The following is a 25,610-nucleotide window of genomic DNA, read 5'->3' as shown; positions in this document are numbered from 1 at the left end:
TCGATAATCAAGAATAGTAAGACGAATGCTGAGGGCTCGGATTGGCTGCGGGACATAGTACGTGCGGGTGAGCTGTGCAACTCATCCGCAATGCATGCGGGTCAGTTATGAAACTCCCCCGCATATTATCTCCGAGCGCTCATAGAGGCGGGTCAGTTTGCAACACTCACCCGCATTAAGGGACCTCTACTTAGAAACATTCAGCTGTATAAAACTCACAAACAAGCCCATGCATGTTCGTTCTTTACCCCAAGTTTCAAGCTTGCATTCATTTTCCCACGATGCAATCCGTTACGATACAAAAGTCACCCCTCCCAAAGCCCTTCGAACGATCTGTCGTCGATTTCGGAGCTGAGCTTACCGGTGTAGATATTGAGAATATTAGTCGTAAGTAGATTACAACTCGAGAGAAGAAAATAGGCTTACAATTTGTCTAGCTGAGACTTTCAAGATCCTTCGAGAAACCCTTTACGAATACAATGTCGTATTGATAAAGGGGCAGCACGCCTTGTCACCGAGGGCCCAATTCGAGCTGGCCAGGCTCTTCGACCCGGAAGCGAGCACATACAGCCATGGATCTCGGATAGACAAGCGCAGTGTTCTTCATAAAGACCTGACGACTCTGCCATCTCAACCGCAGGTGCAGGTGATTGGGCATGGGTCTGTCGACGAATTCGAAGGGATGACAAACCTCAAGCTCAACCATCCACATCACAAGACATTCCACAAGCACCCCATACCTGAAGAGGATGATTTCAACTATACCCACTTTTACCGGTGGCACATCGACTCGGCCATGTACGACCTTGATCCACCACTGGTCACATCGCTTCTTGCCTGCAAAGTGCCCAAAGGCAGACGCCAGATCTGTCGGTACGACGATGGAACGGGGGACGAGCTCGAGGTCCCCCTCGGAACGACCGCTTTCATCAGCGGGTATCGCATGTTCGAGTTGTTATCGGAGGCGGATCAGGAGCTCGTCATGACAAGTTTTATTGAGTATGCACCCCATCCGTATATTTGGATGAGCAAGGCCAAGGCGAGATCGAATGGGCTTGGCTTGTTCTCAGAAGACCTGGAGCTATCGGAAAGCGACCTCCCCGAAATCGACCCGCCAAAAGTAAGGAAATACCCCATGGCCTGGAAAAACCCGATAACTGGCAAGTTCGCCATGATGGCATATCCTACACCAGCTCGCAAGATACATCTAAAGGATGGCACTGTGATATGTGACTTGAAAGAGGTCAGAGAGTTGCTGTACAGACTACAGAGGCCTGCCATTAGCCCTGAGTATGTGTACCCGCATGACTGGGAGGAGGGCGATTTGATTCTTTTTAATAATCATGGGGTCATGCATTCAATCGTTGGGGCATTTGCAGAGAACGAGGTTCGCCTGTTTCGGCAATGCAATATGGCAGCTAGCAGGCCGCCCCAAGGCCGATAGCATTAGAAGGAAACCATAAGCTAGTTTATCCATGCTGTTGCAGTCTGATGTGCTCAATTCTAGAAAGTGCACATTAAATGGATGCATAGCCAAATTTCAATTGGAGTCGGTGGTACCGTAATAAAACTAAAAACGCGATGTTATTCCTCGCCAAGTCGAGGCTATGGGCCTCGACCGAACGCACCCAAGCATCCGACCACTACACTATAAAGATGCTGTGATAATCATAGTACCCGCTTTCCGCATTGGCTATCTGAGACTGACAACGGAGGATCATTGTCGATTTGAAAGAAGTCGAGAAGACGGGCCGGCCGGGATGCCACGTTCTTGCGGACTCTGAAGTGAACATCAAAATCCTCAACAGTATACGGACAACCAGAGATAAATCTTGATCTCATTGAGATGCTCGAATTTAATTGAAGTACTGCGATACAACTACTGAGCACCATAAATCACACACGGGGACCGGTAAGCACTCTTTTATATATGGGTCGTCACCGTGAACACTGCGGCGGACGTTTCGGTGCTTCGCATGGAAACTCGACAGTTTGTCAAATACGGTGGAAGGGATGCGCCAGTTGATGATATTAACCTAATACTTGCTGGTATTGTTAAATTACAAACTCGTACAATCCTTCCCCATCCAATCATAGGTTTTCTGAATCAGGATCGACCGATGGCACTTCATCCTTTCTTTTCTTCTTATCCTTGGTGGTATTTGTCTGTGGCCACCACCACCCATCGGGTATTCCGTCCTTTTTTGCTTCCACTGGGTCAAGTTCCGTTGGTTGTACTGGCTCATCCTCCATCCCAACTTCCGGCACAGGCTCGAATTCAATGGAAGACTTGGCCACCTTTTTACCTTTCTTCTTCTTCTTGTCTTTCGACACAAATGATAACCAAGGATCTTCCACTGGCGGTACCGGGTCAGGTTCACCGGGGTCGAACAAACAGGCCACCTCGGTCATTTTAGCCTTTTTCTTTTTCTTCTTATCTTTCAAAGAACTTTCCCTGGAGTCACCCGGTACAGGTTCCATTTCCGTTTCAAATTTAGGCTCGGTGGCATTGAACAATAACGTCCCCTCAAGCCCCGCTGTAGGGACTGGTTTAGTCTGAGGGGTAGGTTGAGATTCGAATTGGTAGATACTGGTCGACTTCTCGCAGCATATCTCAACCACGTGTTTAACGAGCATCTTGGAGTATGCCGTTGCGCTTTCGAAGCATCCTAAAAAGCCAGTTTTGTCCAATGAAGCAGGGTCGTCGAACAATTGCCGCAGGCGTAGTTTGGTGAAGGCAGAGATCCATGCATCTTCTTCCCCTAGACGTCGACAGGCATCAGATGCTAAAAGCAAAGCCGCCAAGGCAGGTACTGCTCTCGCATAATGAGAGATGTTCGTCTCAGCAAACTCTGCCAAACCTGAGAGTTTGTAGGTTTGGGCAATGGCATAGACATGTAGGCAGATTTTGAGGTGAGATGCATGTTTCGTAGCATCTAGCCAATCTTCATCCTGAAGAGTTTGCCATGTGGCAGTATGTAGGTAGTGGATGAGCACATGGCCTGCTTCGTCCGGTACGTGTCTTAGGTTTACTTCAGGGCAACTGTTGCGTTTGTGCTCTATTTCTTTAAATAGATCTCCAGATAGCAGATCGAGCGGAACTCTAAACTGTTGCCCACTCTGAAAGTAGACTTTACAGCTAGTGCTTGCGTAAGGGCTTGGGATTATCATTAGTCAAGGACTAGAAATGAGAGAGAGAAGAGAGTTCAACTTACGACACCTTAGGTCTCATTTCCGGTGCAGGATCTTGTGACGCCGTTGGTGAGACTGCTGCTTTCAAACTGTTCGTCTCCATGCTTGGCAACTTGTTGATAACAAATCCACGATATTGTACCGCCGACAGGTTTTGACATAGCCTTTTAAGGCGTCGCACCTACTCGTTATGTGCTGCTGTATTGTTTCCAATCTGCACATTCTATTACATCATTTTTCCATATGACGTGTAAATGATGAACCCCACGGCGTTGGCCTCTTCTACTTTCGGCGCCTATCGGACGCAAGCACAGGTTCCCCGCCGTGATCACAACGTTGAAGCGCAGCAGCACTCTGTACCGGTAGTTTGTTCAGCTTCCTGCACAAACATCCCTGCCCGAATCCACAGGGTGTTGGTTACGGACAGCATGCATGGTCGCCTCAGTTAGCTTCTCGCTTGCAGCCAATGTTAAGTCTTCCCGTCCCGTGTGCTTCCATGCAGTGGACATGCAGCCTGTGAATACAGCTCTAGTGTCTACCACTGAGACCAAATTAGTGGCTAAGCGCCTCCCACGTCGTTGTGACATGCACAACATGCTAGCTCAATCGCTGTTATCTGCCCAGTTGCAAGACCAGGCAAATATTTCGTAAGGCCAATGACAACTTCATCCACAATACCTAGTAGTAAATAGAGTCGTCATATCAATTTGTATCATCACGCCACTTCAATGAATCATAGAATGGCGCAGCAGTTTACTTGCATCTACGATTCATTGAAGCCAAGATGTTCCTTAGTAGAAAGTCCTGTCGTCAAATTACACCTGAGGCTCTGCCTGGTAAACAAGTAGGCCCCCCCAAAAAAAACCGTCTCCGTACGTATATGGAAACGGAACGGTGCCTAAATGGGACGCAGTGAGTGGGACCAGGCTGGTGTTCAGCCATACGCAGCTCAGAGAGGTACCGAAGGAGTACCCTGCAGCGGACGACGAGTGCTTTGGCGCCAACTCGCCGTACTGGATCAAGATGGTCAAAGCCTCGGATCATCAGTCCGAGAAGCCGTTTCGCGTCCGCATACTAGGGTTTATGAGCTGCAAGAGTACTATTTCATGCAATGCGGAACCACGGAAAAGATGGTTGAGATGTTCAACGGCTTCGACCCGAATGAACTGCGCGTTTAATATTACGGCCAGGCATGTCAACATGCTCCTATAGAGGCTGGCCTCAACTTGCCAGGTGTTCCGGGCATGTGATCCGGATAAGGAATGGGAAGTACTGGAGCCAAAGAGGTGGGTCGAGGCAACGGAAGATTGCCGACGAGATTTACAGCGCTCGCTGCGCGAGGAAAAGGGAGGTTTCCTGCAGGCTCCTCCCGATTTTCATGGAATAGAGCAATTTTCATCGCCTCTTCTACCACATACGACCATACCCACTGGAGAACTCGGGATCCCGTCCGCTCTCCCATAGATAAGCCAGTGAGGGCCGGATTAGTAGTTGGGTCGGTGACGACCAGCGAATACCTGGTGTTGTATGTTTTTGATTCTGCTTTTTTGTTTGCCTTTTAAAAATCTCTAAAATTCGGGGTATAGTGTAGTTGCCGAACTTAGCCTTGAAGAGGTTTTGCATTGTAGCATCCGTGTCTCTATCAACCTTGGAGGTGGGCTCATCCATGATCAGTATGCAACTAGACACATTCCAGGCTTGGCCTTCAACTTTTTGCGCAGGAAAGCGCGGGTGAAACTAAAGAGTTGCTGATGCCTGTGAGTGAGAGTCTCGTGGGGTTAGGCTTAAACAAGCATGACGCCTCCGGCATTTCTGCTTATGTAAGACAGCATCATACTGCCAGAAATACCCCAAGCGCAGGGCATTTATAACCCTGAACGAAGCAACAGCACTGTTCAAATTGCAACGTGTATCCGTACTACCCTTATTACTAAACATGGGTTCTTTAGAGACGTTTCTTAATGCGCCGTGCTTCCGTTAACATAGACTTATTCTAGCACATGACTCCAGTTTGTGAGATGACCTCTTGATAGTGGAGTCTAAGTTCAACCACAAAATGCTAGCCGAAGCGCCTTTTGGCTCTGTATCTGATGAGCTTGGTCTTTAATTATCGACTTCCGGTTACATTTTCTCGCTTCTTCAGTATCCATTTCACCGGCAACACTGTAGCAACTCGTCGAAATGCCGTCGTCGGTCTAGTTACGGTACACATGAGTCCACCATGCCAAAGGCTTCTACTCGTTTCCCTCTTTAACGAAACCCTGTCTTGTTGCGAGTTGGCCAATCGAATGCTACCAGTGAGTTAATTTTGAATGATGCCTTCTAGATACGGTATCTTACATACAGCTTCCAAGGCGGACTCTGCCATTTCATACTCTACGGTTTACAGTACGAACAACGAGCATGAGTAAATGCCATGAATGCACCAGTTTTAGAACACTTCCTCCTTGGTGTTTCGGTATCATTATGCAAATGAAGTGAATTGCCGTAGTCGCAAACTTGCCTCAAAGCAGACTTCCTAATTTGTCCAGATCTCAGGAGCATTAAATACGATAGTAGCGTTTTCTAGCTTCATGCCGGGGTGAAAACGCAAGAGACCTGGCCAGAAGTTGGGGAAATATTCATCACCCACTGCATTTGTGCCCAGGTTCCCCTCGACATCACCATCCTCCTGGTCTAAATCAAAAACCCCAAATGATGCGTTATCAGTGGCTTGTTCAGGTACAGTGGCGGCCCAATGATTCGTGCCCGCCAACTCGCCAAACTCGCTCCTTGCATACGGTAGAGGCGGCTGCGCCAGAGTCGCGTTGACGCCCAGAATCTTGTACAAATCGGTGCTGAATGGCAGCCCACTCAACAAGTCGGGCTTGAACGTGGCCTTGAACCAGGGTTTCTCTGCCGGTTTGGATTCGCTTGCGTCGCCCGTAGTGTCGTGGGGGTATATTTTGACAGCTGTTTCTCCGTGTTCGTTTTCGGTCCAGTCGAACCGGGCTAGATGCTTGGGGATGTTCCAGTCTGTCCATACGTTAGCAACTGATCAATTTTCCTGATTAATGTATAGGCAGCTAATCCTGGGGTGGCTATACTTGTTCTCCCATTCCAGCACGTATACTTCTGGCTAACGTATATCCTGCTGACCCTAACGTTTGTTCTCTCCTCGACCATCCCGTCTGCGGCATTCGTGTGATTGTACTTGAAGAATCCGGGAACAATCAGTAGTTCATCGTATGGCCCAACGGGGCTTTCCGTGTACCGGATGATTTGGATCATTCCTAGACGGCCTAGGTACTCGCCCTCTATGGCCGATGCGAACTGCCGCTCCAGAGGGGGGAATGCCTTAGTCGGTAAGTCGGTTGATGGCGGAACGAAGGTGACGGAGTAGACAGTGCCCTTCAAAGTCCATGGCGCCTGTGCATGGTCGATCGGAATTGTTGAGTTGTTCTCCCATTGAGCTAAAGCCAGCCCCGCGAAGATTGTGAGCAGAGATGTAATGGCGTACTTCATGATGATGGCTAAGTGCCGAGAAATGCCAATGCAACCAAGATACTACCGGCAACTACTGGATTGCCTGATAATTATCGAGACGTCACAGCAAAATAATATGGCCGGCAAGAGCAATTATTAGTGTACGCACTTATCTTATGTACCAACATTATTCAGTTGAGGGAGAACTTTCCTTAACTCTTTTTCTTCATTTGGCCATGACCAGGGGCAGAATTGACTAACTCTCTTACGGTAAGCACATCGGCAATGACCCTCCAGCTCCCAATTTGTTAAGGAACCTTAGTCATGGGTTCCGTCGATCCATATTACAGATAGCGGGGCAGGCGAATTGGTGGCCTTTGGAGGCTAGCGAGATAAAATGGATACGGCATCTTCGGACTGATCGGGTTGTGGTCCCGTTGGTTGTGTTGCGCTGTCCTGCGAAGAGATCTCTATGCACTATCGACACAAGCATAACGCGAACGTGCCTGCTGATGCCCTAGAGTGCTGAATATATGCAGAAATCAAGAGTCCCGATCATGATCACGAGAGAAATATGTCGAGAACGCCTGAAAAAATCCAGACACGAAATAATAAGCGCAGAAATTTACAAGATAGTTCTTGTCAGCTGGCTATCAATGCTTGCTTCAAAGTCATTGAAGTCCAGCGGTAAGCTTTATCTTCTAATTCATCTGGATGCAAGAGACTTTCAAGAAGCGAATTGTGAAATCGATGATACACCGTTGTCGTACTCTTCTTAACTAGCTCGCCCCCACGAAACTAGCTCACCCCATGAAAAAGGCTAGTGCTGCCAATGCAATAAATTTCCATTTGTGGACTGTTCATTGTCAGCTGAAAATAATTCTTATGCGCCACCGATTTGTCGCTCATAGGGCCATCTTGTTGTCCCCTTAAAAGCTAGAGCTGAGCCGGTCAGTATGATGAACATGTTTACTCATTCTAAAGCCTTTTTCAACCTACTTCGAGGTTACTCGTTCTCTGGCAAAGGCCACCCGAAACATCTCATCCAACGGTAAACTCTTTATATTAATCCCAGGATGCGCTACTCCAAGATTCTTATCCTCCCTTCAGCCCTAGCGCTTCCGCTTCTGGACTCAATACTCGATCCCATCACCAGCAGCGTCTGGACCACGCTGGGTGGCATCGTTCAGAAATCTCTTGGAAGTCTCACGGGTATACTGCAGGCTGAACAAGCCTACGACGTAATTGTAGTTGGAGGTGGCACTGCTGGCAACACTATTGCTTACCGGCTTGCCGAGGGCGGCTACACCGTCGCCGTAGTGGAGGCTGGACTCTCATATGAAGTCGGCAAACCCATCGTTGGCCCAGCGCCCCTTGGCGACATCATTGGCGTGGGTTCCAACCCAGCCGACAACATCCCTACTGTGGATTTTGGCATCAAAACCATTCCGCAAGCTGGAGCAGGCGGACGTCAGATACATTACGTGCAGGGAAAGTGTCTAGGTGGTTCCTCGGCTCTGAACTTTATGATCCATCACCGGCCGAACCGAGGCGCATTGGATGCGTGGGCGGAAGCTGTTGGTGACGAAAGCTATACGTTTGACCAGTTTCTCCCGTACTTCCAGAAGAGCTTCACGTTCACTCCTCCCAACACCGAGACCCGACTTGCCAACGCGACGACAGCGTACGTGGAGAGCGACTTCGACTCGTCTTCCAGCTCCCCCATCCAGGTGACCTACCCTAACTGGACACCGGTCTGGTCGACGTGGGCAGCCAAAGGCCTTGAGGCTCTCGGAATGAACTTGACGAACCGATACAATCAGGGGGTGTTGGACGGGTACCACTATGCGCAGACGACAATAAACCCCCAAGCGCAAGTTCGATCTACTTCTGCTGAGTTTATGTATGCAGCGAGAGACGCGAAAATGGCCGATAAACTCACTGTATATCTGGGTACACGAGTCAACAAGGTGCTTTTCGATCACGACAAAAAAGCAACGGGTGTTGAAGTCAATGGGCTGGGAGGCCAGAAATATACCATCACTGCGAACAAGGAGGTCATCCTCTCGGCCGGTGCTGTGCATTCACCGCAGCTGCTCATGCTGTCCGGCATCGGCCCTGCAGATCACTTAACCAAGCATGGCATTGAGGTACTTGCGGACCGTCCCGGCGTCGGGCAGAATATGAGCGACCACGCTCTGTTTGGCCCCACGTACGAAGTGACCTTCGATACTCTCAACAAAGTTATCGGTGACCCCACAGTACTCGCAAAAGCCGTGCTCGACTACACGCTGACGCAGACTGGCCCATTGACCAATAATGTGGCCGAGTTCATAGCGTGGGAGCGGATGCCCAGCAGCGCTAACCTGAGTCAGTCAGCCTGGGACCAGCTCCTCGCATTTCCGAAAGACTGGCCGCACATTGAATACTTGCCTGCCGCAGGCCACATTGGTCCGTTCAACATCCCATGGCTTGACCAGCCGAAGGATGGGAAAATGTACGCTTCCATCATCGCCGCATTAGCAGCACCCTTGTCTCGAGGCAACGTATCGCTCGCCAGCAGCTCTCCCTCGGACCAACCGCTCGTGAATCCAAACTGGCTCACGCATCCAGTCGACGTTGAGGTCGCGGTGGCCATGTACAAGCGGATTCGGGAGATATTCAACACGGAGGCGGTCCGGAGCATTCGCGCGAGCGGTTTTGAATACTGGCCAGGTTCTCATGTGGAAACAGATGAGCAGATCCTGGCGAACATTCGGACAAGCGTGATGTCAGTCCTGCATGCATCATGCACTGCGCGGATGGGACGCCGGGATGACCCTATGGCCGTCATAGATAGCTCAGCGAGAGTTATTGGGGTTGAGGGGTTACGAGTTGTAGATGCCAGCTCACTCGCGTTACTACCTCCAGGACATCCTCAAGCGTTGATCTATGCACTAGCGGAGAAGATCGCTGATGATATTATCCATGGGCTTGCGTAAATAATAGCTAAATCGAGGCTATGCACAGCACTATAGTAAACTTGTGCGGTAACCAATTACAATATTCCCGTTCAAATTCCTTACAATGAACAATCTTGACGTCAAATCGTTGCTTGACGTTGATAGCGTGGTAATGGGCTCGGGACGGTAGCGAAGGCGGCACGTTTCCGGGCAGCCATCCGGTCGCCCGGATGTCGATAGATGAAGCCGGCGCGTTTCACGCCATAGAGGTTTTACTAACCCAATAGTGACTTCATAAAATTGATGATAACTGACAGTGTGCATTCCATATGAATATCTTGGAAAGATGGAGAAAGAGACAGCAAGGACTGTGACAGATGGGGACTGCAGCGGTAAAAAGCTTATTGTAGACTAGCTATATATATTAAGGTATCTGGTGATTCACTCCACTTCCGTCAAGTGAACTTCGATGCGATTAGATTTTACTGCAGAGAAGCCTCTCTGCATTCAGTTCATTCGGGCCGGGCACCTCGTCAGACTCCCCGAAATGAGTGTACCAGGCCAAAAACTCTGGAATCGTCTCAAAGACCTGCAAGCCGTCTACCGCCGTGGAAAGAGTGGATCTCCATTTCCAAGCGTCCTCATCAGACTTGCGGCTATACACAATGCTGAAATTGGCATCAGGCCCTGTGCCGGGTGCCCACCCTCCCGCGATCTGCCAGCACTCGGGGAGATTCGCGTGTTCCGTGAGCTCCTCAGGCGTCATCACCCTCTCGGCATGCGGGCCCTGGTCGTCTCGGCAGCCCCACCAGAAAGCCGGCTGGGCCTCGTTCCGGAAGGCGGGCAGCCCGTAGCCCAAGATGCCGTCGACGAGCCCGGCCAGCACGCGGAAGTCCTCGGGAATCGAGATGGTCTTCCGCACGTCTTCTCTGGACCTTTGCCTCAGGTTCTGCTCGATGACGGAGAGGTACTCGCGGCGCGCGGCCTCGCGCCCGTCGGGGGTGCCCTCGTGCATCATGTAGCTGCCGTCGAGACCGATCTTCTGCGCCAGCTCATCATAACGCGTGAGTACCTCGCTAGGCTCTGAAACGTCAAAGTCTTGGAGAGTGGTGTCAAGGAGTGTGTTTAGGCTGTCTAGGCGGAGTTCTTCGACGTCCTCGTCGTCTTCTAGGTCGTCGGGTACCGCGGTGGCGATGAATGGTACGTATACCTCGAGAACGCGACGGTTCTGGGCCGCGATGAATGAGCGGTAAGCAGCGAGTGAAGTTGCGATTTCCTCTCCAGACGAGGCCATAATTGAGGGTGGAGGGAATGATTAGCGTTTTAGGCGTCAGGCAAATATTAAATAATCCTGAGAGTGCGTTGGGTGCGTTGGGTGGATCGGAATCAGCTGACGTCTCTTTAAGCAAAGAGTGCGTCCGATTACAAAATATTATAAACCCCTCAGCTCCAGATTTTAGATATCTAAACCGTAGCAAAACTAACCTAACGAGGATCAAGGAAAGATGTTAAGGATCTGTCGCATGCCCGAGGTTACTTGTACTACACAGGAGAATAGTGTGAAATAGACGGCTTGTCTTACTAACTATAGATTGGTGGTGAAGGCCTGTTTATACTTCACCTGGGACCATCTCTTGTAGGGTGAATTGGTTGGCCTGGACAAGTGGGTCTCTACAGCAGGCTGCGCAAGGCTGCCTGGATGGGTTGCGGCATCACGACAGGATCCTTGCCCCAGATGCACACTAGGGCTACCGTTGGGGAATGTAGCTTGCCGTTAGGCGCGCGTATTACGCCTCTCTCTAAATTGCCCTGCCACGAGCGCAGCCCTGTCAGAGATTCGAGGGTAATCGGCTTGTGCCTGTGTTGAAATCCACAAGGCTTGTGGTCAACGGCCAACTTATCTGCATGGCGGAGAATCACAGCGTCGTGTCTAGGCCTGGTTCGATTGTGAATTGCTGGTCGTCCCTTACACCAACTAAGTGTTTTACGGCTAGATGCGGTCAAGAGAGGAGTCATGTCTAAAATTGCTCAAGTGCTTTCTACACTACGTCACATTTGGGTTGCCGATGCTCTTCAGCGCTTCTTTGTATTCGCATCTCGCCTTGGGATTGCCGTTGCCGCGGCATGCCGGACATTCCCGACCATGAACAATGAACTGGTAGTGCAGCGCATATTTGATCTCGTTTGGGATGCGGGCATCGAGATGTGCCTGCGACAGTTCCCGAGACGCACCTTGCGGCCGCCAGCCCCAGAGTCCTGTGATACGGTAAATGTGCGTATCTACGGCGAAAGTCTCCCGCTTGAGACAAATACTTAGAAGACAGAAGGCACACTTTGGCCCAAGACCCCAGTAGCTGACTACCTCCTTGACGGCCTCTTCGTCGGTCGCGTTGAAGAGAAACTGCAAATCCCACTTTCCATGGCGCTCCTTGACGTCGTGCAATAGTCGCAAGAGGATCTTAGCCTTTCGGTTCTGCATGCCACCTGGGCGGAGCGCGCCCACTAGCTTTTCCGTGCCCCCCTCGACGATTTCATTGTAGTTAAAAGGCGACCCATACACGACCTTCATGCTCTTCATCGCCCGTTTGGCGTTAGACCAGCTCGTCGCCTGGCTGAGCGCGGCCACAACAAGGGCGTCCATCACGTAGGGATAGTCTTGTGACGGGGCGTCCGGGTCGGCAAAGTTCTGGCGGACCTGGTCGCCGTGCAGCCTCTCCATGATGTCATGGGCGGTCTGGCACTCTTCGGGTGTCGGGCGCGGGAAGTCTGGGTAGGGAGAAGAATTGGCGTGTTTCGACCAGGCCTTCCATTTTCTATCCACGAGCTTCGTGTCAGACAATGTGGAAACTATTGGCTTCTGGAAACCTTCCGTCTTGACGTCTGGCTCCGTTTGAATGGTTGGCTCTGGGGAGGAAGAGATGTGGGTTGGCTTTTCTGCCTTGATCGACTCAACGTCGAGCTTGGCTTTGGGACTGGATGAAGATGCTCGAAGTGTTTTGTGTCGAGCTCGAGTTTGGCGTGGTGCCTTGGCAATTGGAAGATTACCAGATTCTAGGTCGTTCGAGTCTACATGTTTGCGTTTTGTTGGTTTGGGACTGCCAGCCGTGGCCGTCGACAGGGCTGCTCTTGTCCGCATTGTCGCTCTGCCTCTTGACGTCTTATGAAGCGTGATTCTGGCGGTGGAGTTTTTGATGGAGATGCAAAAGGCCTTAACACATCGAGAAAAAGGCAATAAGAGGTGCATGTATTGAGAATGGATTATGATGGAGGCAGCGCCACTTGAGTAGATTCACAAGCGGCGGAACACATTTCAAATTTGTTTCCGTTGCTCATGTGCGCCTGAGGCGCAATCGAACAATTGCTAGCCAATGAAGCTCCAGTTTCTGGTACAGACGGACAATTCGACAAATTTGATGCCCGAGAAAAACAATTCCTTGTGATGCCGCCGAAGAAGACGGCCTAGCGATCCCTGTGTTTCCCCGCTGGTCGCCCGATCGATCACTCTGTGCAAGTGAGTTAGCTGGGATCTCCCTGCACACAGCCAGCCTCACACGTCCCCACCTGTCGCCTACCTTATAGCTACGGTGGTGTCAAGCACCTCCTGTTACTGAGGCCGAACGGCTGGTGACTACCTTGAGCCCCCGGGATCCCGTTCTTTTTGTCCCCAACGGGCTCTATTTCCTGAATATGCTTTGTTTTGCCAGCGCCGCAATTGACTGATGACGACACGACTTCCTCCGGCCTCTAGTGGCCCCACTTAAATGATCGAACGAGTATCCCTCTCATGTCTTCTCTACACGTTCCACTGATTGACAGCACATGAAATGCGATACATCCGGCGACGCCGGTGCTCATGGAGCGGCACGTGCGCGTATTCGGACCGGGGCTCGTTATCAACAAACCCACTACGTGAGGCAACGGCACCCAAGGGACATACGGAAGCGGTAGTTCCTGTTAGTCTTGATGAGCTTACTTGGACGTCAAATTCAATTCAGTTCCGTTTGGCGATGGATTTCTGCAACGGACATGCTTCTTCTGATCACGACAGTATTCCCTCCACTTTCCTTTTTGAGTTAATCTCAAAGAGTCTTGCATACAGCGAACATCGACCTTTTGCCTGGTAGCGCACCGTGACTTCGGTGTCAAGTGAGTCGTGTTAAGCTCGGAAATCGCACATTTTCTTGGAAACGCAAACTAGGCTACGTCGTAAGCACCCATGCTCCAGCGCTGATCCGCTTGGCGACGAATGGTTAATTTACTTGGGATACGCTATATCCTGTAATCATCATGGCCGGATAAGCTTCTCCATTCGGTGTGTGCCCAAGACTAACTCTCGCCAGCCACCCCTGTAATCCGATGTTAGACAAGAGGAACGTATTGGGTCAATAGCCTACTATGGTACCACAGTATGTTGATGAGGTCAACGAACAAGTGACCATTGAAATGTGACCGTCCATCTAGTGTGAATATTAGGTAGTCAGTGAATGGCCTCTTATGCAGGCATACCCGAACCAGTTCTCGTGGCATCCTGTATTATACCAAGCGTCTTACTGTGAGAGAAGCGGCGGTCGGACGGGTTTAACACACGACCAACTCACCATCTGACATCGCCTTAAAATCTTGAAAGTTAAATACTGCGGACGGACTGTGTTGTGCACCCGAGTGCCTTTCGGGAGGGGCTCAGCGAGGTTGCAGTGGGCATGGTTTCGAGGTCCAAAAGAAAGTAGGCAAGCAAGATTTGTTCGAGGACGAGGAGAGACGTGTACACAGTGCTCACTTGTCCGATCATCTCAACTGTGTACACGGACACGGATATTTGGATGGATCTGGGCACTCGCAAATAGTCCGCCCCATGTTTACTCTCGCCACAGACAAAAGGAGTTAGCAGAGATCTGTCGCATCAACAACCTGCTCGTATGGCATCACGTCTACATACTTAGGACACACCGCAAAGGCCGCCCCACAGAGCGGACGCCCAATGAGAGCACTGCAGGAACTTGGAACACATTTGACCGGTTATGGCAAAAGCCCGGATCGTTAACGGAGTCCGCAAGAACTATCTAGTCATAAATTAAAATGAACTAGGTTTTGTTTGGGCCACAACAAGTCCAATACGACGCAGCTCCACTGCCGCAACACGGCGGTGGATGTAATACAAGTTAAGTCGCATATGCGCTTGTAACGTAAAGCTATAGGCAGTGAGAGCTATGCTATGTCAGTACTTGACAGCAGTTCAAGAAAAGTGGCTAGTCTGTAAATATTGGAGTTCTTTTCACATCCACTTATCTAGACACAATACTGGAATATCTGCCGTGATACACAGCGGGTGGCGTTTGAAGTGCGGGTTTGGGCTCGGCCATCGGTCTTTGGACGGACGCGAATGAGGAACCCGGGTTTTCAGCCGGAACGATGTGTGACCCATTGGGCGTTCATAGCCAATCAGATTCATGAAGCAAGCTTGAATGTTTATCCCTGTGACTGTAATGAAGCTAGAGGCTTTCTGCAAATTCCGGCGTTGAGGATAGTTCGGCACATGATGTTGGGCAAGGATGTGTTTAGCTTGCTGTTCGCCAGAATCTTGTGCTCGGAGGTAGTTTGACTTTTTATGATTACTAACGAAAAATACGCCGACGATCTCTGTTAGACTACGTTAATTTAGAATAGTCACTTTGGTTATAGTAAAATTGTCATGATAGACCCGCTTCTGGTAGGTGAGCCGCATTAACCCACACGAGACCTCATCAGCGAATGGGGGCTTTATCTTATTCCACTAAAATAACACGGAGAGCGAGAGGGTCGGAGGCATCGCCAGATTTCCGTCACCCCTATCCACAAAGCATAGACCCAAAGCAGACAGAATTTAGATTTAAGGAAGCGCCTTCCCCTAACCACCGTGACTACAACGGCACCCATTCCATCGATTGAAAATTTACCAGCTAGACTAATCGGCTGCCATCCAACTCTCTACCCCTTTATCCATCTCATCCCGCGAGCTCCAGCTAAGGACACGAAAGATGTGGCGTTTCAGCAGCTACTACTTTGCGTTCGTGTTAGGAGTGACCTCTGCCACAAGATTTGACTTTGCGCCAGAACGCACGACCTCAGCCAGCTTCAACGTAAGTTTTTCTGTTGCCGATCTCACCACTCGTATTGAGATTTTCTCAACGAAACTGGGTCAGTTCAAATACTAACATAAAGCTTCAGTCTAATTTGCCCGATCTATACTCCCTACAGGAGTCTCAGTTGCAGTCCCAAGAGTCCAACTCATACTGGGCCGCATCCTTCGTCACCGCCACCAACAACCACCAATACGCAGTCATGTCTCAGGCGATGGTATCTTTAAGTGGCCAGACAGTATATCAGTCCGCAATCCTCGACCTCGAAGACACCAACAATTACTGGCGCACGCAAGGACTTTTACCTCTTAGGGGAAATGCGACAACAAAGAATGATGTGCTTGACATCGATCTCAAAGCATTCAGGTTCAAAGGTGTCTCCCAGGACAGCGTTTCCAAGATGAATATATGGGGTGTTGCGGAAACTCATGAGTTGAACGTGACCTTTGACTCATCCTCGCCGGTGATTTTGAACGGTGGCGTTGGTCGATTTCGGTGGGGGTCTGGGATTACGACGCAATGGTCATTGCCAAGCTGCGAGACCAGTGGAACATTCACCATCAATGGTTCTGTTCTCGAGATCGATCCAGCGAGGTCTCTGACGTGGTACGATCGCCAGCACGGTGTTGGCGGACCTAGCAACTTCACATGGTTCGGCATTATTTTTCCGGGCAGCGTGAAAGTCAGCGTTTGGATATCTGACACAGCGGAGCCGCACAATCAGAAGCTGCGATTCGCCACCATCCGTGCCGAAGACGGACTTCACATCCTCCGGTTCGAGATGGAGCCGGGAACCGGAGGTACTTGGACATCGCCCAACACAAACTTGACTTACCTTCGGAGTTGGTGTTTGAAGTTCGATAACGGAGATACCTTGAACATCACAACCATGCGAGAAGATCAAGAGAGACTGACAGCCACTCCGTTCTATAGCGGAGTTGTGGAAGCCGAAGGTAGCTTCTTTGGTCAGCAGCGAGGGTTTGGCATCGTGGACATAGTTCCAAGTCTTATTTAGCGGAAAGGTTACGCATGGAGAAACTGTCTGCTTGTTGCGATCAGCACCCATCGAATCTGGTTATTGTGTCGGAGCTGGGTCTTGCACGGGAAAGGCGCCTCAGTGAATACTGCAACGTTTTCTCGAATGAACCCTCGTCAAAAGTTCACGCATACAGTCTAGATGCTAGCCGGGGTTAAATTGAAAGGATTAGCTAGAATTTCTTAAGAGTAGCCCTGGAGGAGTGCTATAAAGCATACACGTCTTTCAAATAAACACTTCTCTTGTTGTTGTAATGAACTTATCCCACGTCTTAAAGCCCGCCCCTTAAATATACTACTGGTTAATCTCGTGGTGTGGCTCCGCACGGGCAAGAAAGTGGTTTCCCGTCCACTGCCTAAGTGTTGTGAAGAGAGAGCTCGTGACCAGACAGCTGCTAGTCTCGCCGCTTGTCTTCGGGTTACTTTATTGTAGAACGCCACTTTCCTTAGCACGGCTGCTCCCGTTGCTCCACTTCAGGTCCTGAGACTACCTCAGTACAATCAAACATTATGAAGAGCAAGCTCGCCTCGGTTACAAGCACTGCCGTCTGACTGCCGCCTGACTGCCGCCTGACTGCTAACTTCCAACACTCTAACTATTCACGCCTGAATGCGCTAATCCACTTGACGACGAGTTGTTAATATACTCGGGATACGCTATATCCGTTAACATCATCATGGCCGGATGAGCTCCTCTATGTCCAGTATTTTTCCTCAATGTGTGTCCAAGACTGACTATCGCATGCCACCCCTGTACTTCGATGGTAGACAAGAGAAACGTATTGGGTCAATAGCCTACTATGGTATGTTGATGAGGTCGACTAACTGTAGAGACGACGTCAACACCGAGTACCTCGAAGTCTTCACTTTCTCCAGAGCTACTATCGCCCCAATCGATGCTGCCTATCAGTTTGATTCCCTGCCCATTGCCGTTCAACTCCAGACCGCAGCGTGATGGAGGGCTCTTCTTGGCGTCTTCGTCCCCTTCGGGTTTGTTTCATATTGTGGAATTTCCATGGATGTGCCATGACAATGGTGTGAATTTAAAGGGTCAAAGTCACGGGATACATGTCTATGGTGTATTTCTTTTAAGTATGGTATTAACTGAAGCCGATAAAAAGACACAAGTCGGCAAACGACCACATAGTAATCTAATCAGCTCTTAAACAGAGATACTGACCGGCGAACCTATCGACCAATCGAATTCATCCATTCTCTTCTTTTGGTAATGTTTCCTTCATCCGCAGCATTGATAGTCTTGTAAAACTCCTTAAAGCGGTCCATATACTCGATCAACTTTCCAACAAGTCGATCTGTCTCTTCGTCGGATAGCTGTGCCAGGGCAACAGATGCTGTCATGTATCGTGTAAAGCGATTAAAGGGAGGTCCTTGTGTTTGTGTCGGGTCGGGGGTGAAGTTCCTGGCGATAAAATGATCCCAGACTCGCCGGAACCGCATTTGGTACCCAATGATCTCGGAATATTCGGCCGCAGTCCACTCAGCATCGTGCCACATGATACAACTCTCACGGTTAGGCACCGGCAGTTTGTATTCTCGTACCAGAAGATCTGCCATTTCTGCGAGTTCCCATCGGTAGTTGATGAAGGCAGATATGTCAATCTCCGGATGAGCACGGTCCCTGTCTTCAATTCGTCTCTCGACTGCTTGGGCGAGCATGGTCCGGAGGCCGACACCCCAACCTCTAGTCCAGTCACCTGGACACGTCTCGAGAAACAGCTGAGCCATCATGGCGACACGATTGTTGATCATGGAGTCAGTCATGCTGTGCCTCAGACGTGTTTGTCTAGTAACACCTCCTGTTTGCGAAGAAAGCCATGCTGGGGAGACTTCGGTGTTACTCGGATGAGGGTCAGAGGCGGTCTTGGTCTCCAAGTCTCCACTATACGATACATTCTCGAGCTGATTCCATCGGTCTCGGAAGTAATGCAGCGGGATACCCGTGCGTCCGTCCCAGGTCCAGTCCCACTGATCGTCTTGAGCACTGAATGTAAAATACTGTTGGTCCCAGAGGCGATGAACACCGTCTCGGCAATGATCGACAATCGATTGACAGAACGAGTTATACGTGAGGACTTGGTCCTCGGTTGGGCTATCTGGCTGGAGGTCTCCGGGAGCGAGAGGGTCTGTTGCAGATGTTAACGCATCGATTACTGAGCTTGTGAAAACAGATCCACAGGTGCGCCGCCTGGGACTGTGAGATATGTGCCAGGCGTTTGACTCGGTATACTGGTTTGCCGCTGCCATCATCGTCGCATTTAGTGGATCATGGGCCAAGTCTCTGGTACTTGTGGCAACCCAGCCACCCGAGTGACATGCTGTTGAGAGTAAGGTAACGCGGCAGCGGTGTGCAATTGCCTCCTTGAGACACACAGCCGTGAGCCCCTTTCTGTTGTCATTGGCACCCAGCAGAAACTTGTAGTTAGGAAGACCATGGCAGAAAACCATTAATAGAAGCGGGCAGTCATCCTTTACTGCCTCTTCCGATCTATGTCTGACTTCTTCCAAAAAGCGATTGACCATGTCCTTCGGCTTGACGACGGTAACAGGGGTGATCTTGGAGTCTGCGAGCAGCCTCTGACTCAAGACCACTTTTCGTCCTTGGAACTTGTTTCCGTGTAAATATTCTCCATATCGACTCACAAGCTTTTCCGGATCCTGTATCCGTTCAGTCAGCCAACATACACAAACCGAACAATGCTTTGCTAGGCAGGCCTTAAACTTACCGCCGCGGTGAGCCAAGTCTGGGACTTGCCAAGTCCCTTGAGGAGGCAGTTGAAAGCGTAGAAATCAGACAAAAACCAACCGTCCTTGGTATCTGATCCACTCTCAATGTCAGGCGAGGCTACGGCGACGATGATGGTATCCTTCCGGATAACTGGTGGTGTTCTTGTCGCGAAGGTAGGAGGTGTGGTGTGTGGATCGAACCAATACTGCTCTTTGTTGATGATGCCGCCAACAACCAAAGGTTGTTGCTCTGACATGGCGATGACTTGTCTGTGTCGGAGTCGGAGATGATAGATAGAGGTCGAGCGGCTTCTGACTGGGAAGGGAATAGATCGTCGTGATGGGAGGTCCGTGGTCGTTGGTTGCAGATGAAGGGCCGAGGTTGGAATTTGGGAGTTAGAAGTCAAGAGGAGGGGAGTCGGAACATCCTTCCTAGAACATCCACACATATATACAACATCTCTCTTTCCTCAAACACTGTCATTTTTTTGGTGGAGTGGGTCTTGCAGACCACAAGGTATCGCCAGCCCAGGCAACCATAGCAAAGCGTTGAATTAAAGTTTTTGGCGGAAAAGTTCACGCTTGCCCCGGGCCAGCTGCGCCATTCAAATCAAGTCTTTCTAAGGGCACCCGTAAAATATTGTTGAATATCACAGCTGTATCATAGTGCTAGCTTTGGGTAGATTTAAGTTGATGTCCGGGCGTCCACCTTACAGAGGCGTTAGCAGAGGGCCATAGAGGGCGACGGCGGAGGGGGCAGCTCTTCACGACCGTGGGAGGGGAGGCCTACATTCCATAGCCGTGAAGGATTGACCTACCGAGTCTTGACCCATGGCCATGAATGATTACCCGATAGCCAGCTACAAAGGCTGCCCAATTGAGATTTATAAAGGGTGTATGGACAGGTTGCGATTTGACCTTTATAAAATTCAATTGGGGAATTGCGTAGAAATGATGATCTGTAAGACTACAAAAAGAAATGCTAGTGCAATTGCCATTTATATGATTTACGTAACACATCATGGTCTGATAAAATTATATTTCCTGAGTAAATATAAGTATTCTAGCCTACATCTGTATACAGGGTCTTATAGCTTTGCTTGCTCTTCTCTTGTCAAAACTCGCCGCGGAGGTCCTGCCCTGCTTCCATCACCCAGCATTGTCATTTCTTCCTCGTCATCTGATACGGAGAGTCGCCACTGTTGGCGCAAGGCTTCTGGGGCGGTGCCTTCAAAGCAGTCGGCGACATATTTTCCGAGAATGGGAAGAAACTTGAACGCACTAAAGCAATGTTACTCTTTGTATGTCACAACACTATTGTCCGTTTCACTTACTGGCCCGAGCCACCCGTGGCAAAGAAGAGCCCATCGATATGAGGATGGTGGCTGACGACGAAGTCGCTTGTTGGCGTCTCCGTGTACCAGCAGAGTCGTCGTCGGAGCCACGGCCGATCCGCAAAGGCTGGAAAGAACTGGCGCAGGCCATCCCGGAGTGCCTCGTCGGCATCAACAGGTAGAAATCCAGATAGAGAGTTATCTCGTTCTAGGATGGGCGATGACACAGTCCGCTGCTTGACGGTTTCGGCGCCGTTGGAGGCAATGGCGGCCGAAATGCGTGTTGCGTATCCAAATCCGTGGCGGGCTAGCTTTAGGACGTGGGTACCAGGCGTAGGAGGAAAGCAAAAGACGCCCGTTGTCATATTCATCATGACGGGAGTTGATGCCACAGAGGCCGCCTCCTCCGGTGTTAGCTGGATGAAGCCAATGGGCTGGCTTGACGCAGTTATGGCGCGGTTGACACCGGCAACTAGGCTGTTTGTCCACGCTCCTGTCGCGAGCACCACGTGGGCGGCCGACATCTCCTGTCCCGACAGCAGCTTCACACCGATAACTCGCTTTCCAGTAGCGTCGTACTTCAGTCCCACAACGGTTCCTTTCTTTCCCGTAACAAACGACACGCCAGCTTGACTTGCCGCCCGAGCCATAGCTTGGATAGCCTCACCTGCGTTCGCCCAGCCGCCTTCGGGGTTGTGCATAGCAGCTAGACCGCTCAGTTCTGCCTGCACAGCCGGGTACAACTGCTTTATGGCCCTATCGGCCTCGTCGGCGCCAAAGTCCTGTGCCCTTGACTTTCCAGCTGCGTGTCGAATTTGGCGCTCCTTTCTAACCTTGGCAGTGTATGGGGTGTCATCTCGTCCAGTAAGCAAGACAAACCCGCATTCGTGGTAGTAAGGCGCGTACTCGGTACGCCAGCCGTTAAGTGCCTCTTTGGCAAGCCGAGCGTACATGGGATCCCCATACTCAGTTCTGATAATGCGGGAGACGTCGACGCTGCTCCCGTCAGGGACGGGGGGCAGGTAACGGTCAAGAACGGTGATGTTGGTGTAGCCACGAACGTGAGCGAGCTCGTGAGCCAAGCCGAGTCCAAAGACGCCAGCTCCCACGATGACGATGGGGGCGTTTCTCAGTGAGTCGCTGGGATGAGTACTAGCCATGGTGATGGCGATTTTCAGGTTCAACTGTACAACTGAGGATGGTCAGGCAGGCCTGGGTGCAAAGAGAGTATCCAGCGATAATACTATTGCAGAGGCGTGACACCGAAAACCTACGCAGTATAACAGGATAATGTAATCCGAACTAGGGCGGGGGTATTTCGGGAAACTTTACTTGACTAGACCTGTCGAGGAATGCAACCTGACAATCGCCACATTGTACAACAACTCGCCGTGTCCCCCTAGTTCTACTGATAGGATTGCGTTGTATGACTTCTTTCGTCTTGGCACAGGAACTTATCCGAACGCACTCCCCCAGTCCCCCCCCTCCAACCGGCTGAAGCAGCAGATCTGATAGGAAAGCCTCGGCCCAGATCGCTGCATGTGTACATACGACGCCCGTTACTGATAAGGCAAAGAAGCAAGGTGGTGGGCGATAAGGGGGCATTGCATCGCTCCCGGCTTGATAAGCCTATTAATATGCGCACAACAAACTCTGGTCGGCATCCAAGTGCCTACCCATACCCATTCACAACGTTCCTCTTATCCGTTGTGCAGACTCATTGTGCATTCGTTATGTCGAACTCGTCGCCCGCCACACCACCCCAGCCCGAACAATACAGCGTTCGGCCGACGGCTCACTGTCCCAACAACGTCTTGCCTGTGCTGGTCTATCGAAATGTGCTACCGGAGCCATACAATGAAGAGACAGTATCCGATTATCTCCAGCGGTACGGCTGGGTAAAGAAGGTGAATCAAGAACAAGTGCAGAGGTGGACCGAAATCAGCACAGTCAATTAACAAGGGGCCAGGGTACCTGGGGAGCCATCACGACAAAACACTTCCACCCCAACACCCACGAATGCTACGGTAGGCCTGGGTCACCATTCCCCGCACGGGGAGGCCAATGTATCCTGACACACCTGATAGGCATCTTTCAGGGCGACTCCGAGCTCGTCTTTGGAGAAGGTGGGGGTGACACGGGCGGGACTGGGGCCAGGTGCCTTGTCCGTGCAGGGGACGTTGTCGTTGTGCCCGCCGGCGTAGCGCATGCTTCGGTTGCTCAGGAGCAGAAATTGGCGGAGGGGGGCCACAAGGGAGAGAGGTACCGGTATATTGGCGTATATCCCGAAGGCGCACCCAAATGGCGCAACGAGTACGGCAAGACGCCGCTGGGCGATAGTCGCGAGCTGGCCCATGAGGTGGCTGCTGTGCCTGTTCCGGACCAGGATCCCGTCAGCGGGCGCGGGGGCCCACTGGTACAGATCTGGGCCGGTATTGGGGTTTGTGGTACCTAGTAATAACGCACCTCCATGAAATTGCTTATCAGGAGGACGTGTGCTGCTGGGTAACACCGCGTCATAATTTCGGACTTTAGAAATGCCCCGTGCATAGTTGTTATCTCCATCTGCGCCTGCGTGACGCTGTGGTTTTGGCCTAGCGGCCCGATAGGAAAAATGCTAGCCACTCGATAGGGTTGATCTTGTGTTGACTGGCAGTGGATGAACAGAGGGCCGAGAAGGATCCAAGTATCGAGTTCATCTCGACCATGTAGCTGTCCAACCCACCTGGATCCCGTGTCTGGCCTCTGTTTCATTAACTGGATTAACTGAGGAGGGACTGGGTATCAGTATTTATTCGTACTTGTTCCGTGTTCCTATAACAATATTAGCGTGCATTTCAACCAACTTTGACCACTGCCTGCCCACCACAATTGACTTACACTTATTCTTGCTGGTCTTTCACAATGTTGAAACTTTTTGGTATCAACTCCGCATCGCCGTCCGCACCGGAACGGTCGTCTTCCGAAGACGACCGCCGCGCCCTGCCGGCCTCATGGTATCGCTCCGAGGCCATGTACGAGCTTGAGCGCCGCGCCATCTTTTCCCGCCAATGGATGCTCCTCACACACAGTCTGCGATTTACAAAGGCCGGTGACTATGTCTCTTTCGATGTGGCTGGCTTTCCCTTCTTCGTGCTTCGGGACCGCGATGGCAACATCAATGCCTTTCACAACATCTGTCGCCACCGAGCATACCCCATCATCGAACAGGAGAGTGGCACTGCCAGGACCCTGTCCTGCAAGTATCATGGCTGGTCGTATGGCCTCAAGGGCAACTTGGCCAAGGCACCACGTTTTGATACCGTCCCGAGTTTCGACAAGTCTCAAAACGGCCTGCTCCCCATCCACACACATGTCGACAACCTAGGCTTTATCTGGGTGAACCTCGAGGCGAGTGAAAAGCCAAGTATCCCATGGCACGCGGAACTAGCCCCTGACGCCCAACCACGGTATGCCGTCCACGACCTCGTGGGTGACTATCACTTTGACCACACCTGGACGATGGATGGTGATTATAACTGGAAGACACTCGCCGACAACTACAATGAGTGCTATCACTGCCCGACAGGTCATCCTGGTGTCAATGCCGTGGCAGACCTCTCACAATATTACGTTGAAACCGTCGGCGGGCAAATCCGACACTTCAATACGAACAAGGACGAAGAGGACAAGACCATGGCCGTCATAAGCACCTATCTCTTTCCTAATTCGTCGATTACAGTAACGTACGTTACACCTCCCCTAGATAACCACTGATAAACACGGTGGCATGAGAACCTGATGCTTATGGACGTTTACACACAGACCTCATTTCTTCTACATTCAGCGCTGCGTTCCTGTTTCTGCCACAAAAACAAAAATGGAATACGACGTGTACCGACACAACAGCGCAGGCGACGAGGACTTTGACAGGATCAACCAGTTCTACAAGCAAGTCCTCCAGGAGGACAAAGACTTGTGCAATGGTGCGCAGAAGAACCTAAACAACGGTATCTTCATCAACGGGCAGCTGCATCCCGAGAAGGAAAAGGTACGTTGAGAATTCAAGAGAGCGGGTGGTGGTCTCCTTTGGCCTCCCCAGTAATGAGACTCGTCTGACTCGGCTTGTAGGGGCCGCTGTTCTTCCAGGACACGGTGCGTGAGCATGTAATGAGCCACCGCGCGCGAGAGGAAAAGGAGAATGGCGGCAAGGAAATCTGGCCCGCATCACCCCAGCCCACCCAGATAATGAAGACAGGCAAATTGCTCGAGGAAGAACGCTTTTGCGCTGGTCTGGAGACAGGCGCTTGCCAGGGTTCTTCGGAGTTGAGCCAGTTGGCGTGGTAGATTACAGCGGGGCCTGTTCACAATAAAGTGCATCCCATAATGACTAGACATCTCGGACATGACGCGTGAACATGAAGTCGTCTCTGTGAGGTGTAGTCTGTTGCCTGGTCTGCCGCGAAAAGGGTTATGTAGGCTCCACTATAGATAATGCCGCTGGTACAGATGCTTGGCCTGTGTTACAGTGACCACCAGAAAGTCTGGGAACCACACTCAATTGCCGCGCCACTCAAGCGGTGTTTTCAAACTTTCTGGTGGGCACTGTAGCATAACTGCCACAGGAAGATGTGTTTACTAATCATAAATAGGCTTGATTACTACGGATGTTATCAAACTCACGCGGTCTCGGTTACGTTGGCGAACTTTAGATTACAAGTAACTTCCCAATCCAGGGTGTATTTGATCACAGTGATGTAGTGCCAGGGTCTTTTGTAACCGTGTGAGTTGATTAACTAGTC

General features: G+C 50.8%; 11 protein-coding genes across 11 annotated transcripts; 5 read left to right on the top strand and 6 right to left on the bottom strand.

Annotated features, from left to right (window-relative positions):
* Positions 1-281: 281 nt before the first annotated feature.
* EsH8_X_000108 (TauD/TfdA family dioxygenase) lies at positions 282-1,444 on the top strand (the record flags this gene model as incomplete). Its single annotated transcript, XM_083274196.1, has 2 exons — positions 282-387; positions 438-1,444. The coding sequence occupies 2 exons, from the start codon at positions 282-284 to the stop codon at positions 1,442-1,444; spliced, it is 1,113 nt and encodes a 370-aa protein (XP_083119588.1).
* Positions 1,445-2,091: 647 nt separating this feature from the next.
* EsH8_X_000107 (uncharacterized protein) lies at positions 2,092-3,295 on the bottom strand (the record flags this gene model as incomplete). Its single annotated transcript, XM_083274195.1, has 2 exons — positions 2,092-3,157; positions 3,216-3,295. 2 exons carry the CDS (start codon positions 3,293-3,295, stop codon positions 2,092-2,094), a joined length of 1,146 nt encoding a protein of 381 aa, XP_083119587.1.
* Positions 3,296-5,710: 2,415 nt separating this feature from the next.
* Positions 5,711-6,696, bottom strand: EsH8_X_000106 (uncharacterized protein; the record flags this gene model as incomplete). Its single annotated transcript, XM_083274194.1, has 2 exons — positions 5,711-6,225; positions 6,279-6,696. The coding sequence occupies 2 exons, from the start codon at positions 6,694-6,696 to the stop codon at positions 5,711-5,713; spliced, it is 933 nt and encodes a 310-aa protein (XP_083119586.1).
* A 1,037-nt stretch (positions 6,697-7,733) lies between these two features.
* EsH8_X_000105 (GMC family oxidoreductase) lies at positions 7,734-9,638 on the top strand (the record flags this gene model as incomplete). The annotated part of the gene is made up of 1 exon (XM_083274193.1): positions 7,734-9,638. The coding sequence occupies one exon, from the start codon at positions 7,734-7,736 to the stop codon at positions 9,636-9,638; it is 1,905 nt and encodes a 634-aa protein (XP_083119585.1).
* A 436-nt stretch (positions 9,639-10,074) lies between these two features.
* EsH8_X_000104 (uncharacterized protein) lies at positions 10,075-10,893 on the bottom strand (the record flags this gene model as incomplete). The annotated part of the gene is made up of 1 exon (XM_083274192.1): positions 10,075-10,893. The coding sequence occupies one exon, from the start codon at positions 10,891-10,893 to the stop codon at positions 10,075-10,077; it is 819 nt and encodes a 272-aa protein (XP_083119584.1).
* Positions 10,894-11,643: 750 nt separating this feature from the next.
* EsH8_X_000103 (endonuclease III domain-containing protein) lies at positions 11,644-12,735 on the bottom strand (the record flags this gene model as incomplete). The annotated part of the gene is made up of 1 exon (XM_083274191.1): positions 11,644-12,735. The coding sequence occupies one exon, from the start codon at positions 12,733-12,735 to the stop codon at positions 11,644-11,646; it is 1,092 nt and encodes a 363-aa protein (XP_083119583.1).
* A 2,878-nt stretch (positions 12,736-15,613) lies between these two features.
* On the top strand, positions 15,614-16,730 carry EsH8_X_000102 (uncharacterized protein; the record flags this gene model as incomplete). Its single annotated transcript, XM_083274190.1, has 2 exons — positions 15,614-15,715; positions 15,804-16,730. The coding sequence occupies 2 exons, from the start codon at positions 15,614-15,616 to the stop codon at positions 16,728-16,730; spliced, it is 1,029 nt and encodes a 342-aa protein (XP_083119582.1).
* Positions 16,731-17,938: 1,208 nt separating this feature from the next.
* On the bottom strand, positions 17,939-19,752 carry EsH8_X_000101 (uncharacterized protein; the record flags this gene model as incomplete). The annotated part of the gene is made up of 2 exons (XM_083274189.1): positions 17,939-19,426; positions 19,495-19,752. 2 exons carry the CDS (start codon positions 19,750-19,752, stop codon positions 17,939-17,941), a joined length of 1,746 nt encoding a protein of 581 aa, XP_083119581.1.
* Positions 19,753-20,583: 831 nt separating this feature from the next.
* On the bottom strand, positions 20,584-21,989 carry EsH8_X_000100 (NAD(P)/FAD-dependent oxidoreductase; the record flags this gene model as incomplete). The annotated part of the gene is made up of 2 exons (XM_083274188.1): positions 20,584-20,776; positions 20,830-21,989. The coding sequence occupies 2 exons, from the start codon at positions 21,987-21,989 to the stop codon at positions 20,584-20,586; spliced, it is 1,353 nt and encodes a 450-aa protein (XP_083119580.1).
* Positions 21,990-22,562: 573 nt separating this feature from the next.
* Positions 22,563-23,284, top strand: EsH8_X_000099 (cupin domain-containing protein; the record flags this gene model as incomplete). Its single annotated transcript, XM_083274187.1, has 3 exons — positions 22,563-22,736; positions 22,799-22,856; positions 22,917-23,284. 3 exons carry the CDS (start codon positions 22,563-22,565, stop codon positions 23,282-23,284), a joined length of 600 nt encoding a protein of 199 aa, XP_083119579.1.
* A 449-nt stretch (positions 23,285-23,733) lies between these two features.
* EsH8_X_000098 (aromatic ring-hydroxylating oxygenase subunit alpha) lies at positions 23,734-25,155 on the top strand (the record flags this gene model as incomplete). The annotated part of the gene is made up of 3 exons (XM_083274186.1): positions 23,734-24,554; positions 24,634-24,859; positions 24,940-25,155. 3 exons carry the CDS (start codon positions 23,734-23,736, stop codon positions 25,153-25,155), a joined length of 1,263 nt encoding a protein of 420 aa, XP_083119578.1.
* Between the last annotated feature and the right edge of the window lie 455 nt (positions 25,156-25,610).

This window comes from Colletotrichum jinshuiense, chromosome 10 (genome assembly GCF_051148585.1).
Source record: "Colletotrichum jinshuiense chromosome 10, complete sequence".
In the NCBI taxonomy this organism is placed as follows: Eukaryota; Fungi; Ascomycota; class Sordariomycetes; order Glomerellales; family Glomerellaceae; genus Colletotrichum; species Colletotrichum jinshuiense.
Note: the sequence above shows the minus strand (reverse complement) of the source record. Positions and strands in the feature narration are given on the sequence as shown.